The 18,000-nt window shown below is 38.2% G+C and overlaps 1 protein-coding gene across 3 annotated transcripts in view; it reads right to left on the reverse strand.

The window, feature by feature from the left end:
* The window catches only part of RALA (RAS like proto-oncogene A), a 30,163-nt gene that overhangs the window by 9,454 nt on the left and 2,709 nt on the right, over nucleotides 1-18,000 (reverse strand). For 2 of the 3 annotated variants that reach the window (XM_085051593.1, XM_085051594.1), the window contains exons 2-3: nucleotides 2,133-2,287; nucleotides 1,114-1,322 (exon numbers count right to left, since the gene is read on the reverse strand). In XM_085051593.1, the coding sequence (XP_084907719.1) occupies nucleotides 1,114-1,322; nucleotides 2,133-2,246 (323 nt within the window). In that variant the 5' untranslated portion in view covers nucleotides 2,247-2,287. Of the gene's footprint in view, nucleotides 1-1,113; nucleotides 1,323-2,132; nucleotides 2,288-13,451; nucleotides 13,538-18,000 lie in introns of those variants that run through there. The other variant, XM_085051595.1, reaches the window with a different exon arrangement.

Consider the following 18,000-nt stretch of genomic DNA (forward strand, 5'->3'; position numbering starts at 1 on the left):
CAGGTAAACAAGCCACTGTAGCTTGTTAGGATTTTACTGAGGCCTGAGTATGCTGAGGCTTTGTTCAGGCCTGTTTAGTTAGCGTAAGTTTTGCTGGAAAACTGCGTTTTCCAACACTTTCAGATTTGGGCTGGGGAGAATTTTAGTAACTTTACTTGAAGGGACTTTTCTTTCATTTTTCCTGTATCAACATGTATACTGTCAACTCTCAGTATACTTTATTGGAAAAGTAGGACTTTTACTAAGGCCAAAAATCATGTATTTTGAAGCATGGGTATGATTTTAAACGAATTTGAATAGGTCATTTTGCACTCTAGGGAGCTGAACTATACTAAACAGTCCTCGGTGATTGACAGTACCCAACATAAGCTGGCACACAAACAAGGCCTGCTCCTCCCTCTCTCAAAATACATAAACACAGACACGTATAGAGATACAAAAAAATTAAAAAACCCACCAGAAAATGAAAAATTCACTTTCTCCCCTCTCCATATCTTTCTTCTCTCTTAGAGATGATATTAAACATATTCTGCTACTTAGTGCTAATAAAGTTGAACTGTGACAGCATCTCCAAGAAGACTTATGTCAGTGCAATGCAGATAACTCCTTTTTATATTTGTTTCCTTACTTTTCTTTCAAATATTATAGCCTTTCCTATTTCACTACACTTTGAACAGGTAAAACTCTTTTTTGATATCTTTTGTCTTCTTTTTAAATACAGTAATGAGTGATTTAAATGTTTTCTCTCTCAACTGAAATTAAACACCTAAAATATACTGCTGCTTCTATAATACGCTATTATTACAAAAATAGTTTTAATATGATGCAATCTGTGGTTCAGACCATGGTGAGGCAGCTGTCTTCTGAATGTTGCTATTTATCTGCTCTGTGGCAATAGCCTTTCTGGTATGCAGAATCACAGCGGCTAAGATATCTGCAGTGGTACAGATAGCAAAGACCTAGCAAGGCATCTGTTGAAAACATTATGTGACAACAGTAAGAGCTGCCATCCAATCTAGACCATCAAAAGGTTATTACACAACACACACAAAAAAAAAATCACTTTCAATCATGTCAGCATAATTTGAATGATTACCTTGCCTTGTAACTTACCTGAAGTCTGCAGTTGCTGCAAAGGATTCCAACTCTGTAATAGAGAAGACACAAAGAAAACCTTCTCCACTTCGGAAGTAGTTGTCTCTAATTGCAGCATAGTCCTCCTGCCCTGCTGTGTCCAATATATCAATTTGGACTTCTTCCCCATCCAGAACGACCTTTTTCCTGTAGCTATCTGCTTTGGTGGGCTCATAGTCTTCAACAAACTGGAAAAAGAACCTTCATGATGTAAAATCACACCTGTACAAGGCAATTGCTTCTGTTTGCATGTAAGGATATAGCAAACATATTAAATGGGTACTGTAACTAATAACTAAACATATGCATCTAAGCCCTGTGAAGTACTCAACTCATAGTTAAAGCAGACTCTTCATCAGCCCAAACAGTTTGTAAGTTTTTGCTTTCCTCAGCCACTATAAGGAAATGTAGAGGTAATTTTAAAATATCAGTGTCCATGCACTACCCAAACCTCTACTTCTAGTTCAAGCACAACATCTGGCTCCATTCCATTATGATATAAGGTAGTCCTAACTTTGGATATATTTAGTGTCAACTTTTAAAGGACACTGAATACTTAAATTCTGACTTTTAATAACGAAGGATGACGTTCACTGCAAAAAAAGGAAATGAGAAGTTGATTTTCTTTCCTCTCTTCAACAACAGCACAAGAAACATGGAAGAAATCGATTGTTTCAAGCATCATGCAACTCAACTAAGTGAAGAAGCTTTGAGCTATAATAACTAAGTTTTACAGGTCTAGTGAGCAATGCAAAAATATTCCAATAATATGACAGAGCATTTAACAGCTGAAAAGTCTAAAAAAGACAAATTATACCTTCATAGGTATCTCTAGTGGGCAAATCAGTAATCTCAAAACATATTTTTGTTCCACTTAATCGAATTTCATGCCACATCACATACATTTAGACCCTTTCAGAAAATAACTGTACAAACGTAACTTAAACAACACTGCTAATCAGGCAGCTCCTGAGATAATTTCTACTACAGATTCTTACCTCATCATACATAAACTGTAGTGTTAGAGCAGATTTTCCTACACCACCGCTTCCCACCATGATGACTTTGTGTAAAGCCAACGAATTCTGTCCTTTAGGTTTATTTGCTGCCATCTTTGGGTAGCAGAAAATTCACAGGTATCAAATGAAAAAATCTACAAGAAAAATATTTCTTCATTAGTTTTCCATCTCTCACTTGAACTGTTTAGAGTGGATTTGTTTCAAATCCCTGCATATCTAATGACTTAATATCAGTTCTGCTTTAGTGAAAGCTATCTGCTCTTTCACTGGAAACCACTCCACAAATTATATTGAGCTCTTTTTTTTTTTTTTTTTTTTTAATTAAGCAAAGAAATCCTTCACCACTTGGAAACAGCATTTTGGTATGCAGTGTTTTCTTTTAGTGGCACATTATGTGCTAAGAATTCTTGCTAGTTTACTACACAAGAATTGAAAAAGGAAGCCACAGTGAATCAACACCATATAAGAAAACATGACATGACAGCTGCAGGGGAAGGAAATAGACTTTTGAAAGGATTTCCAGTTTAAATAGCAAGCCCTAAGACACAGCAACAAGTTTTAGCTAGGGTACTTTTACAGGAAAAGCAAGCAAACTTAAAATCTAAAAATACCCAGTTTCAGTAAGTCAGAAACCAAAATAATCTAGTTTACACAGAGTGGAAAGATTCAATTTGCCTACAAATGTAATTATTTGGTGTATTTGGAGTAGCTGTCTCAGTCCTGTGACTGCTTGTTTTAACACAACTCTCTGCATCTCACCAACACCAAAGGGCTCTCTGACAGTTAATTCACATAATGTATGTGTGCACAAGCACAAAAAGTAACAATCCAGTAACTTTTTTTAAAAGTCAAGCATATTATAGTTTTAGTGGATCTCCATTTTCCACACCTTTGTTTCATTCCCTACCTGTCTCAATAGTAATAAAACTATATTTGAGAATGCTTGCACAGTTCTTATGATACAGGAAAGTCCCTGTACAGGACAGAATGCACTTTCCTGCAAGGACTAAAGGTCAAAACAAGGTCTGAACTCCAAAAGAGACAATGACATCTATATTACAGATATAAATACAAGAAAGATCTATGGTAACAATTAAAAACCAAACATCACTTAGATTTTTTTTCATTAGAAAGCTCAAAAAGTGCACATTCACGTGGCAGCACAACTTAGTTATACACATAACTACCAGATAACAACACAACATAGTAACTTGGCATGATTACCTCATTACCTTTAGCCATCATGATTATTTGACTATGTCATATTAAAATGGCATCCTAGTGCATAATGAATCACCCTTCTGTGCAACTTAAACTATCAGAGTGCAAAGCATGACAACTTTCTTAAAACTTTTATCAAATCCCTAGTTGAGGCCATGCACTAAGCCTTGGTTAGCAGTGATGTAGGTAGTATAAAAGCATAATGACTAAAGCTTCATTGGAGATTAAGACAATCCTTCCTGGAAGTAAAAATAAATAAATACATGGCATCAAGGCTCTCACACTGCCATTCCAGCAAACAGGCTGGGGATGAGTAAACAGCTAGGAGAGACGTGGCTGGTCCAGCTGACCAAGGGATACCACAGCTTAGCAACAAAAGTTGGCAGAGAGGTTTTAAGTTTGTCAGTGCTGCCATTGCTCAGGAACTGCCTGGGCATTGGTCAGCTAGCAGTGAGCAAATCTTTTAATTACTTTTCTTAGGTTTGTTTTCCTTTTTAAAAAATACTTTATGAAGTTATCGTTATCTCAACCCACAACTTTTCTTACTTTTATCCTTTAAATTCTCTCCCTCCTCCCACTGGTGGAGGGAGGGGAGCAAGCAAGCAGTGGTACTTAACTGCCTACCAAGCTTAACCCACAACCTATGTGAAACTCTTGAGATTACATCAGCACCGCTACCCATTCTGCCATCAAAGAATTCTGAAAATGCAACTGAAAATTAAGCTGCTTATTTTCCTCAGAAAGATTATCTAAGCAAAATAAGCATGAGCAAGCTGCCATATTGATTATAGAGATATAGCAGAGAAATACAATTAATATTATGTTACAAGCTCTTTTAAAGAGGAGATGCGAGAGAGCAAACATACATTTGTTTTGGCTTAGAACCATTGCTTTCTTTTTACTCAAGAGGGAGTAAGAGAACATGAAAATAGTTCCAAGCCATGTGCATGCTTTCAACCTACTACCTTGTTTTGTCTTTGAGCACTTTTCTCTTAAAAGGAAAAACATATCCTGAAAGTTGTGCTTCTTAGTATGCATTTCAGACAAGTAATATAAAGAAAATTCATCTGAACTCCATTATCAACTGACAACAGCTCAGTTTGCAAAGCTCAGATTACAATATATACCTGGATATGGCCTACTCTAAGCTTACGGAGCAAGAAAATAGACTTATTCTTCTAAGTACTTCAATACTGGAACAAGTCCAAATGAATACAGCAGGACCTCACTCAGGTGAGTTTGTGCAAACAATATTACAATTTGAAAAAAATTCAAATACAAAGTAGCAATATTTTACAGTAATATTTGTTGTAAATTAATCTCCAGTCTTTTAGTAGATTGAGCAATGTGAAAATTCATATTTTACTTCAATTTGCAATTCAACAAGTAGTGCCCCAGTGTGAAAAACAAGCTGCCACTTTTTGTACTCTCTGCAGTAGCTGACCCATAAAAAACCTGACATATTTCAATTTCCAATTTGTTCCTGACAAATAACTGTCAGTAAACAACATTCCATTAAGATACTGAAAGGAGCAAAACTTTACACTACCACAGACTTCAAATCTGCAAGATAAACGTGTCATAAATACTATGCCACATTTTGTAGTAGGAGGGTAGCTCAGGGACGCTAGTTTGCTCCCAAGTTCTTCAAAATCCAGTAAAGATGTAATGCTGGTAAAACTCAGGCATGCTGAGCAGCAGATGATGTCGAAAGAGAGAGAAAAAAGTTATAAACAATGCAAGTACAATACAATATCATACTCTGCAAACAACACTTAATCCAAAGAGACTGCTTCAGAGCAGATACTGTGCCAGACAAGAAAGACCTTGAAAGTGGTAAGTTTTAAGCTACTGCCACAATTTTACCCATTTCACTGTGCTTTGAAAAACAAAGAGAAAGTAGATTCCAATTTTAACAGTAAAACACCTGAGATGAAGTTTCATGCAAAGCCTTTCCACCTGTAATACATGTAGCCTGACTTATTTTCATAAGAAGTATTAATTTGGGTCATATCTAGTTACTGAACTGTCCTACTTTATAATTATAATAAAACAGACAGAGACTATGGCAAGAATTCTATTGTATGATGCTCAAAAAAAGTGTATTTTCTTATTATGCATACCAGGGGGTTTATTATTATTTTAATCATCACAGTGAAGAATTATTTGCGGGTCAGAAGATAAACACAGGATTATCCTGCAGTCCAATCTTATGTCACCTACAGCAGAAAGATGTTCACAAAGAGCCAAGCAGGGTGTTGTCAACAGCTATATCATCCCTTTATACAGGCCAGCTTTTTACCACACCCCTTGGAAATCCCATCACATAGATTTGGGTGATGACATATACAAAGTTCAGCAAGTTGGAAGGGAAGCAAAAGCTTAACTGGCTTAGCAATGTACTGGAATGTCTTCACTCAGAAGGGCAAGAACATTGTCAAACCACCATGCTATGGATCAGTCCTCACCTCCACTGCAGATAAACTCCTAGGAAGAAGCCCTTTTCCAACATACTTGAGTAGATAAGGACACAAACAAATGAATCTCTGACTACTCAGACAAAGTAAGCAGTTCTTAAAGCTCCTACTGCTGTTTTATTGCCTGCTTGCAGATAAACACACCCACGATTCTGTGCCCCATTTAATGGCAGACTTCCAGCTGGAGCTAGGATAATTTTCCTTTTTTTGAGCCAGGCTAAGGAGCAATTACATTAACTAAACTTTAGAGGTAAGAATTATAATTCATGTTGGCATCAGTAATGGCATCTTGTCCAACAGTCTAGAAATCTGATCAAAGGAGAGAAGAGCAGGTAGCTAAATAACTTTTGAATTATTTTTACATTATTAATATCATCAAGGAAGTTCTATCTGGAATTATAAAGCTGCTGCTTGTCTTGAGTGACTGGCTTCTACCTGTATCAATACTAACTTCTCCGAAGTTTTATAACTCACAGCAAAGGTCCTTTGCACAAAAAATACAATGTTACCTCCAGTCCCTCATGGACTTACACACAACATGCAGCTCCACCCACAAGAGGAATGAGCTGGACAATGTTTCTGTAACACTATCTAGTGTCATGGTTTGACCCTGGCCAAATGCCAGGCACCTACCACATCTGCTCTCTCTGCTCTCCCCTGCCACAGCTGGGCAGAGGAGAGGGAAAAAAAAAGTTAACACACACACAGGGCTCATGAGATGAGATAAGGAACCAGGACAAGACGCACTGAGGACAAAACAGGCTGAAACTTAAAGTTGCAAAGTGATTTATTGCAGGAGTCAGAGGAGGATAAATGAGAGGTCAAACGAAGCCCTTAAGACACCATTTCTCTGCTCTTCCCCCTCCCTCTTTCCCACTAACAGCAAAGAGGGATAGGGTATGGGGATTTGGTCAGTCCATCACTGAGATTTTCTTCTGCTGCGCAGGGAGAGGAGTCCTCTGTGTTGCGGTGGGGTCCCTGCCATGGGAGACAGTTCTCTGTGAATTTCTCCGGTGTGGGTCCAAATCTCATGAGCAGCAGCCTGCCCAAACCTGCTGCAACATGAGTATCCTCCCACGGGCAAACTGTCCTCCCAAAACTGCTGCGGCATGGGGTCCCGTGTCCATGGGGTGCAGACCTCTGAGGCTGGGCTGTTCCATCTTAGGAGAGCAAGGCCTCTTTCTCCCCTGGGACTCCCACTGGATCACAGCCTCCTCCACACATCCACCTGTTCCAGCATGGGCACCTCTACACAGGCTGCGAGTGGATCTCTGCAATCCCCATGGACCCCATGGGCTGCAGAGGGACAGCCTGTTTCACCATGGTCACCATGGCCAGCAGAGGACTCTCGGCTCCAGCGCCTCAAGCACCTCCTCCCCCACCTTCTCCACTGACCTTGGTGTCTCCATGTTGTTTCCCCTCACATATTCTCACCTCCTCCTCCTTCTCTGGCTAAAAAGAAGTGTGTGCTCACATTGTTTAGATTTCTTTTAAATATGTTATCACAGAGGTGTAACTAACATCTCTAATTGGCCCTGGCTTGGCCAGCAGCATGTCCATCATCTTCAGAGCTGTCAGAGATTGGCTCTGCTGGACATGGTAAAAACTTTCAGAACTTTTACAAAGAACACACAGGAGCCATCCTTGTGCCCCCCCACACCCTCCCCCCCCAAAAAAACCCAAAACCTGGATCAAGCAAAATCAACACACTTGGACATAGTAACTATCATGTTAACTTCCACATAAAGTCTTGAAACACAGAATGGTTATCTCCAGACCCAGAAGATTAAGACAGACCATCAGGTGCTAGCACAAAAAGAAGTTTTCATCTTCAGGAACAATCAGGGAGAAATCTTTGCAAATACAAGTTAGGATAGAAAAAAACCCAAAAAGCAGGAATTCTTGATCTCTATTAGTCTTTGTTTTGTCCTCCTATCTACTATTTCAGCCAAATAAACTGATAATAATATGCTTATGGGTGAAAACACCTTATGGGTTTTATCCCCTCAGTCATCTTACTCATCTGATTAAACTGAGATGACTCCTCTTGAACTGTCCTGTTCCTCAGTTGGCTTGTTTTTACAGAATAACTTGCTCCAAACCAATTAAAGCATGCTTCCTTATATATCTGTTCCATTTTTCCTCTACATCCCTCCACAGTCCAATAATCCCAAGGTTCATACACTACGGAAGAGAAAAAAAGTGGCCTACAGAATAGCTGTGTACCATCCAAACAGGGCAACAGACACCCAATTTAGATCACTTCCTTTCCTTCTCAGGGAATACCATGGATCACAGGGTCCAGACTTTCCCATATTTAGCCAGCAGCAAATACTGAAGAAATTTATAGAAATAATCATATCCCAGACATCTACCTCTCTGTCAAAATGTACCCAAAACTGGCCAAGAGGCTGAAAACTAACAAAGAACAGAGCATATGATCAGCCTCATTTTCTTAGAGAAGGTGACCAAAAGAAGTCAAGAAACCATTCTGTCCATTTAAATTCCTTGGAGTCTCAAATGCAACGTAAATGAGAATGGCCCAGGGAAAGAAAAGCATTACACCAAAGTCACATCATTACAGGCACAAATTCAGCTGGCATCTTCTGCAGTACTATACATAAAGCTGAATGCAGGCCTTGTGAATATGCAGTTGTCCTTAACAGGAGGACTTTGATTTGCTTTGACATTTGTTCAAAGGGGACTAGTTAAACACAGCTTTATATTTAAAGATAGCTGGTACAGTTAGTATAGTTGGTTCTAGTTAATAAGTAGAGATAGTGGTGTCCTTCAATTGCAAAACAATTTTTATTGTTTATTTTATAGGCTACATTAAACAAATACATGAAAACTGAATCCCAGTTCTTTTGTTTCCTTTTCTTTAAGAGAAGATTACAAAGATCTGAAAGTCTGTCATATTGACCTCATTACCCACTCACTTTCATGATGAGTAGCTTTTTTCCCTGAAAACTGTTTTATATAATAAGAATCAACTACAACTGCTAGCTGATACATTACAGCACTCACCTTTACTCTGTTTAACACAGCTAGAACATGATACATTTGAAGGAACAGGAATAATTTAACTGCAGTGTGTGAGTGCCTTCACAGTACTAAGAACTAGCTAGTATGCTTTGACCAAAGTACTTCCAGAGAGGCAGAATTATCTCTTACTTTCTGAAAATTGAGGAAAATTTAGTAACAGAAACTCATATTGCCCTAAACAAATAACTTTTTTTTACTTGAAGAAATTAATGCCTGCACTACTCTACACTTTACACTTAGTATCATCTATCACCTCCAGAAACATTAGCTACAACTTATCTCATGCTGAAGTGAAAATTTATGGTAATTATTTGACAATACTTACTAAAGTGAGTTTAAACATTCTCAGAAATTTTGTAATTCGCCAAAGTGAATCAAAATTCTGCTGCCTCACATGAGCTACAATTTAAAAGTTCAGTTTTCTGAGAAAAAGCACAGGAACATGAATTTTGAAAAGTGGCAACATATTTCACATCCCCAAGGACCATGAAGCAATATAATCTAAATATCATAAATTCAACCAGTTACTTCATTGTTTATTGAGTCCCATAGTTTCAGTTTGGTTAACAAAGCAAAATTTTACTTGAGAATGTATTGTTTGAAAATAGCATTAGCAACTAGGTGCAAATATCTGGAAGACATCTCACAAATGATTCAGATACTTCTGCAACAAAAGCATTCCTGGAAAAGGAGGGAGGCAACTCCAGGCAAGTAGAATCTAACCCTCCCCATCATCTTGTTCCAATTACAACATTCAAACCACATCAGCAGAAACACCCCATGACCCAGAAACTGATAGGATACGTGAAGACATAGGATGGGACATGATATCAGCTGTTTTAAGAACTGCAGAATAAGGAAGTTTGAAAAGTTAGATCAGCATTATTGTTGTGTCATCGAGTTTGACTGGTGTTTTATTACAGTTTAAATACACAACATCTGTCAAACTCTGCATGAAGTAACATCAGTATTTTATTACAGTAGAACAAGTATTTCAAATGTCAAATACTCACTATAAATTTTAGGTAGTAGCCTAGAGAAAGAAAAGAACGAACCCAAATGTTCAAACCTATTTTAGAAATTACTAATCTCATTAGATAATGAAACAGGCCTCCTGAAACTCAGCCTCATAACAAATTGGTAACTTTCACAGCAATACTTCCCTATGTCCTGAAAATAATCCTTTGACATAAACATGTTTAACTAGGAATTAGGATTTGGAGCTTCCCATGAGTTTAACAAGCAGTTAAATGACATTCAAGGTCTCATAAGAACCTTCTTTCCAAAGCTTTCTAGGGCGCACCTTAGAAGGTGCTGGTGCCCACCACACCCACAAAACAAATTTACTACAGTGACTGACTATACATATACTAACAAAAGTAAAGGGGAGAAAACTGACTTAAGTTCTGTCTCTCAGAAACAAATCTCCTCAGGCAAAGATCTACATGTCCCAGCTCCCTGAGACAGGTACTTCAAATCATAACAATATCCAGGTACTTAAACTGGAAAAGTCAACCAGTGAACTCTTCACCCAGTAACAACAGGTGCATCCATCCCATAAATGACATTGTGTTGTTATAAACAACAGTGGTTCCCACATGCCCACAGCTTTATACTCTTAAGACATCCTCAGAAGAATTGAGATCTCTCCAACACGAAGTCATTAAAACACTAGCAAACAAGTTCACAGACTGCCAGCTGTCTCCCAGAGGCTCCACAAGGCCTTAGTGCCAACTTCTGGGCATGGCCATGAACTAGACAGCACCTTCTGAAGCGAGAAGAGATGTATATTTCATGTGTTTTAAGTCAACATTTCAGTGTTTTCTCAGCAAAAGGCCTCTTTGGCATCCTGCAAGACAACTTTAGGGGAGACACTTCCATAAGGAAATCCCTTGAAACCCACATGGAACAGCCCATGTCAGGGAAAACCCTGAGGAACTGAACAACAGAAACAGTCTAGAACAAAATCAAGGTCTTAAGTATTTTGAATGCTGTAGTGTACTGAAAAGAAAATTGAACAGCTACACCAACTGTCCACATAAACAGCTGACAAGATACATAACCCTTGTGTGTGTCTGCAAGGCTGGTATAAACTGAACCTGCAACAGTCTGACTGATATTCCCATAACCTTTCTCCCAATAGCACTGGTATTTGCAACAATTGGGTGGCAAAGCACGTAAGAAGTTGCTCTAGACAAAAATTAACCCATACTGTTTTTTGAACAGATTAGTTACCTAAACAAGCCTGCTGGTACCAAAGACAGCCCACAACAACACATAGCTGAGCACGGGGAAAGCAAAACTACAGCACTTCCAGCCTATAAACACTGTGACAAAGCAATGCAAGTGTTCTAGGGTTCCTCAACCATAATCTGGCACCTGTTGAAGATTCCTCACTTTTTGCAAGTTATGTGATGGGTATTACAAAACACTGAGAAGAATTCTAGATACTTGCAATGGTTTCTCTGGACTGAAACACAGATCAGTGGGAAGAGCAGCAAACTGAAGCCCACCACCAAGGTTAACACAAGGTTAAACCTTGCTTTCATAGTTCAACTGACTAAAGTTACACTGTGAAATAATTTTGGTAATTACACATTTATGTGAGAGACTAGAACACTGTTCCTACTTCTACAAGTTCAGTATGTGACTGATGCCCTCTCTCAGTCTATCCTCACCATTGAGGGAACTTAGCTTTCTGAGGCTGACAGTGCTGAAGTGCTTTGACACCAAGTGGAAGGGCCACGTCTTCTCTTATATTAAATTCGTAACATGAAGATCTGTAATCTAGTATATTAACAGAAAGCATTTGTTTTGTATTGATTTAAGATTATAGACCATGAGGAGAGACTTAACAGTTACAGCAGACATGACAGAATACTGAACAATTACATGCTGCTAGCCTGTCAAAGCCATTCACAGACTTGCATGGATTCAGAGAGACGACAGAAAAACAGGTACTGTGGTACCACAGCTGATTTTCTACCATAAGAAAAACTAATGAAGGGCTGAAACAGATGAGGGAGACATCTGTGGAAGAGCCTCCCACATCAGTTACCCATAATCAAAAGTCAAATTACATTCATGGGAGTGCATTTGATATGGAACAAAGACACTCTCCCACCCCCAACTCCTCCCAAAATGTAAGAGTCAACATATAGGATGAATTTTAGTAATGCAGAATCAATAGCTCAGGGTCTTAACTAGTCTATTCTACCAAGAACTCAGTGAAGCATTTCAAGAACACATTTAAGTTAGCGTCACCAAAGACATACTAGATACAGCTATTTTCATCCTGTGTTTCAAGTACAAGAAAGCACATCTGGAAGTTAACTTTTGACTGATAAGCCAGGCTTCACTGACACCTCCACAGAGGTGCTGCTTCCAGCTGTTCTAGAAAGCAACAAGAATAGAGTTCCCTTGAAGGCACTATATGCCAGAGCTTGCAGCATGAGCTTCAGCAGCGCACTTTTAAAAGCGGTTCAAGAGCACTGCATTCAAAACGTGTTCATAGCATATTCAGTATCAAAATTGCAGATTTTTTGGTCAATCATATTCCAAAAGAAATCTCAACCACATTAGTGTGTCCTTTTTGCCCCTGTATGTTCACACTTCAATATTCACTATAAAAATTTTAGGAAGATTTAAATGTAAGCATGTTGACTTGGCCTGATGAAGTAAATTCTTTGAGAAAAGTCTGAAGGTGGCTTCCAAAAGACATACTTGAAAAAATACAGGTTTTCCTCTAACACAAATATCTTTTCAATTGTTAAAAACCCTAGTTTTCCTTTAGAAGCTCAGAATGTCAGATGTGCATTTTTCAGAAACAGCAAATATTTGTACAGTCATTTTAACAGCCAGAAAGAATGACACTGAAGATCCACACTGACTAAACCCAAAACTGCAACCAAATAGTTTCACTGCTCTGTAGGCAGGAAAGTTAATTTGTGACAGAGAAATCTAGAAACAAATGGTATCTGCAAAGCAAAACAGTCATCGGGCTCACGGCAGGCTGCACCCTGTCTTATGGAATTCTCTAGTTTAGGGCTCTGCCTGGCTGAAGCAGCTTTGTTGTTTCGCAGGCATCTGATATATGCTGATAGCTCAGGGAATTTATCCTGCTCAAAACAACTATTTTTCCCTGTTAGCCAATCATATAGTACTAAGGTGAAAACTCACATGAACCCTCTTTAATTCTTTCAAGTATTAGTACAGACAGAGCAAACACAGGAGCCTTGTTTGAATAACGCTCCTATGAAATTCTTGACACAGAAAAGATCTAAGCTTTCAAATAAAGCATTTTTGAGGCAGGCACTGCCTTCTTCCACAAGTCAGTGCCTAGCTGAATGAAGTTTCAACGAAAGCAGAGTAGGAACACCACAATACATTATCCTTCACATTTCATGCTAATAAAATGGCTTCTAACAATAAAGGATGCAAGAAACAAGTGCCTCAGCAGGTGCAAGCACATTTACATCAAAGGCCACAGCACAAATGATGTAAGCACACAGGACTGAATGCAGGGCATTAACAAGAGACACCAAGAAGCAGGTACCACCAAGTTCTCCGTCTCTTCTTCGCAAATACAGGCAAGTACTCTCCCCACAGGCAGACTGCATCAATACACCAGCCAAATGGAACCTAATAAAATACGATCATGTTGGATTTTGCATTTCAAAAATTTCCCTTTTATTCCTCTAACGAATCATGCAGCCACAGCAAATTTCTTTAGTGAAATTTGACTTGGCAAAGTAAGTTACTTCATTCATTTTATGACTTTGCCATTTGTTTTACCACCCAATTAGAAATGCACAAGTAAAATATTTTGTCCCTTATTTGTAAAAAAAGTATTCTCTCCTAAAACTATAGTAAAACCTAGTAGAAAGATTACAATATAAAACTTCACTTCTCAAACAATGGGCTGTTTTCCTCACATTTTCCAAACTATTCTTAAGATCACTAGATTTTAAGATTGCTTTTGCAATGCTCTTCAAAATACTCCAGTCTGAAAACGCTCACAAACTCTTCATGCTACAAATGGTATCAGTTCTAACTCATAAATCTTGCAGAGAATATTTTTGTTAGTTTATGTCATTCCTCTATCTGCTTTGACTGCAAGAGCTATAAAGTTCAACCTTCGCAAGACAGAAAATACAACAGGTATAGCTTAACTTAACTTTTAGAAAAAGATGATCTACTAAAGTTCAACATGTGCCATACCAAGTTACCTAAAAGGAAACAACTTTCTCATTAAGATACAATGAAAAATATTAAAGAGGCACAACAGTAAAGAAGTTTCTCAAAAATCAAGACCTCCTAAGGTTTCCGAATTATTCCAAACCCACACATTTCTCACATATCCCACTCTGGTTCTTGGGCAAAGAAGAGCTGAGAAATACTAGAATTTTTGTGAGCAACTGCGCTATACAATCTTTAAGTGTAATTGTAATTGTAAGCCCATCAGTAAACTAATAACTACATGTCCAAAATTAGCGATTGACAGTGAGACAGTTGCATGGGTGTACGCATGCAAGCTTTCCTAAAATATTTTGTGGATCAACTACTGGCCTCTTTAACACCATTAATCTAAAAATTATAACCTCTCACGCTCTCAACACAAGAAAAACTAGTTGGCAATGCCTGCAATGGGATTTCTTTACAAAACACAGAAGCACTTAAGATGTGGAATATATATTGGTCAAAAGTGAGTATTTTCCCTTCAAAGCAGAAAGGTAAAAAGTTGAAATCATGACTTAAGATCCAAGTTATTATCAAAACAAGATGTAAGAAAGAGGACAGAGGCGTATCTTGGATTACGATTTAGAATTTAACTCCTGGAAGTCCAAATGGCAGCAACAGCTTCTGCTTAATTATTATTATAAAATCACACCTGAGGCAAGTCCTTCACAGAAAGAATGCTGCATCTGGGAAAACACTTGGTCTACTCTCTTTAACATTTCTGAAACAAATGCATCTATATTTCTTCAGTTATTTTTTCTAAAAACAATCCTTCATGTTACACTATACGCTTAATCAAAATGAGTTCTGATACAAACCAAATTAGTAATTCAGACAAGCAGCTTTCTCGTTCTTTATCAGTACCTTAACTTCTCATTATTGTTCTTGTTATTGTTCTTCATTTAACAGCAAAAACCAATCACGTACTGGCATTTCACACATCTCAAGTTAGTGGGTATCTTCCCATGGGGTACTCTGAGATGTTGCAGAATACATGGAATTAATTATGAAAGTTACATGTAGCTCTATTTTCTTCCTTCCAATACTAACCATTTAATAATATTTTACATGGCAAACTTGCTGAACTGAAAGCAGTTTCTGATATTTAGTCTAATGCATCTGCTCCTTAAATTCTAAATGGCAACACTGGACTGTATAGAGAAGGAGTCCAGAGTGCCGTGTTTTCTTTTTAGGTTGTTTTCCTGTTTTATTTTATACTTTACTTCCAGTGAATATGAGTGAAATGGAACCTCAAAACCATCATTTCTGATCAGCAGCAGACAAAAAATACAGAGTCTGGACCAGTAAAGAAAGATGCTTTAACAAATCATACCCATACAGGCCTGTGCTGTATCATTGACTTCAATATATGAACTACATCAATGTAAAACAAATTTCACATTAATTTTCAAATCAGTGACAACTTCAAAAATGTAAGCCTATTAAAAGCCAGAGAACTGAAGTTGTCATATGATGTACTGAGCTACCAGTCATGACCCTAGGGGACCAGTCACTGAAGTATTGCAATGGATTCTTAATTTGGACAATATAAATTTTGACCTTGCAAAAATCAGTTTTTAAGAGTGCGCAATGTTATTTCTTAAAATACAACTGTTCTGAGGATTGGAATGAAGCTTATTTGCATGTTACACTACACAGGTTGAATTAAATTAGGTGTTTAAGTGTGCAAGAACTTTGCGATTTAGTGGTGTCATCCCAAAATAGCTCTTCCACACCATAGTCACTTGGATTCAGTATCTGATTTTGCTTACTTTGATGTCCATGGGTAACAGTGACAGATGGTTAAGGATGAGCTACTATTAGCCTTGCTTTGGGTAGGACCTTTGGGTCCATCTACTCAAATATCTTCCATTAGGTGACCTCACCCATAAGTGTGGGTTTTGTGACTGACACAGCATGCCTGCAGAAGTCTGTCATATTAACACTGCTTTTCTGTCTGGATAATTTCTTTAATTTTAAGGTCTGAAATAAATCCCACTGGGGAAAGTGTTGCTGGTATTAACCACTTCCATATTAAAAGTGTTGTCAGGAGACACCACAGCTATACAAACAGGACTACACTGCTACGGCCCAGAAATGACAGACTTTCTTTACTCTGCACTGTCTGACAGGCTTGAATAGGAGTACTAGCAAAGAGAAGGACTACCACGCAGTTGGCTTTTTACTTTCTTCACAGATGTTTAATTTTTTGAAGACTTCCATGTTTACTGCCATCTATTTAATGTTGACAGAAACATTTCTGCCTGTCTGCATGTGGGTGCCATATGTAGAGCATTCTCAGACTCCTGGAGACAAGGATCAGAGTTGAAGATCAAGTCTATCAGTATCACAGACGGCCATTGTTAGTATTTCGGAGAGTAAAATGAAACAGGTACCAAGGCCTGAACGCATGGCTGATCCCTACCACGCACCTACTAAGCACAGGTGCAAAGCTCCTTCATAAATAGTATTTTCCATAATTTGCAGAAATACTTGTTTGGACATACAGTATATTTACATGCCAATTTTTAATGAAACCTTGTGGACCATTGCACCAGATATTCCCACACTCTTTCACGAGATGATGTAGTAAACTAACTGCTATACAGAAAAATACAATGCATTAAATGAACTTTACTGGTAGGAATTCAATGTACATTATAATTACTTCAGCTAAGGAGCCAAAATCCCAAAATATGCATCATCAGTTCCACTAAAGTAACGAGTGTGGAGTCACTATGCAACCAACTCTACATCTCTTGTCCATTCTATCCTCTTTGCATTCTTCACTCCTCTCCGTTACAAACTGATTATGGCATAGCTTACTTTGAATTCTCTATAGTAACTGCCTATGTCTTCCAACAACTTCAGCACACCTTTCTCCATTATTGCCCCTCTGTGCACAGCCTGGACTACTCAAGTGTTACCGATCTATCATCCCAAAGGCACTGAAAATTTGATGGACACAAACCAAATGCTAAACAAAATACGACTAGCAAAGACTAAGCCCATCTCTCGGCAAAGGCAATGAATTCTCTCATTGGGTCATTCTAAGGCAGTATTCCTTAATTTGTACTGTATTTCTTTCCAACCTTTTCCTACCCTTCAATCCATTACTGTTTTTTTCTGTGGGAATTTCAGAATTTTTTTTCTGCTTTAAAGGGTTTGCAAGGCTCCAGAGTACAAGCCTAACCTGATGCTTATGCATTGCACAACTACCAAAGAGATTCAACAAAGCAGCTGTAACCAGTGATAAATCCTTGGGCTTTAGGTGCTTACTCTGACTCACAATAGTTAAGAAAACAGGATGAGTAGCAAAACAGGATTTAATAACACCCTGGTCTGCAAGGCACATTTGCTATAAAGTGACTCTAAGTTCTTTACATCCACAAGGACTGTACTGATTTCAGATTCTGCAGACAGTAAGACTTAAAAATAACTTTTTATAACTACCCTGAGAGCTGACTCTAAGTACCGCAAGAAACTAATAAAATATAACAACTTCTTCCCCACTTAGCAATTTATAAAATGTAAAATATTTTGCAGAACATTTAGTGGGCATACAGTAATACCAACTGTTCTATTTACTTGGTTCCTCACATAAATTCTTTTTAAGGTAGAAAGGAGGCTTAAAACAGTTGTTCTGTAATTGTCTGTGTGAAGCAGGCAGGCTTCAATGTGTTCACAAGAATGCTGTCACTGGCCTACCAAACTACATTGTCCACATAAAATAGATTTCAATTTAGATGCAAAGTAATTTCAATAGCTTGGAGCCATTAGAAGTTTACTGGAAGCTGGCTGTAAGCACACTCAAGGGGGTGGGGAGTTCCCTGTCTAGAACACATGTGATCAGCCACTGATTCCCA

This window comes from Lichenostomus cassidix, chromosome 2 (genome assembly GCF_008360975.1).
Source record: "Lichenostomus cassidix isolate B80296 chromosome 2, HeHo_3.0, whole genome shotgun sequence".
Lineage (NCBI taxonomy): Eukaryota > Metazoa > Chordata > Aves > Passeriformes > Meliphagidae > Lichenostomus > Lichenostomus cassidix.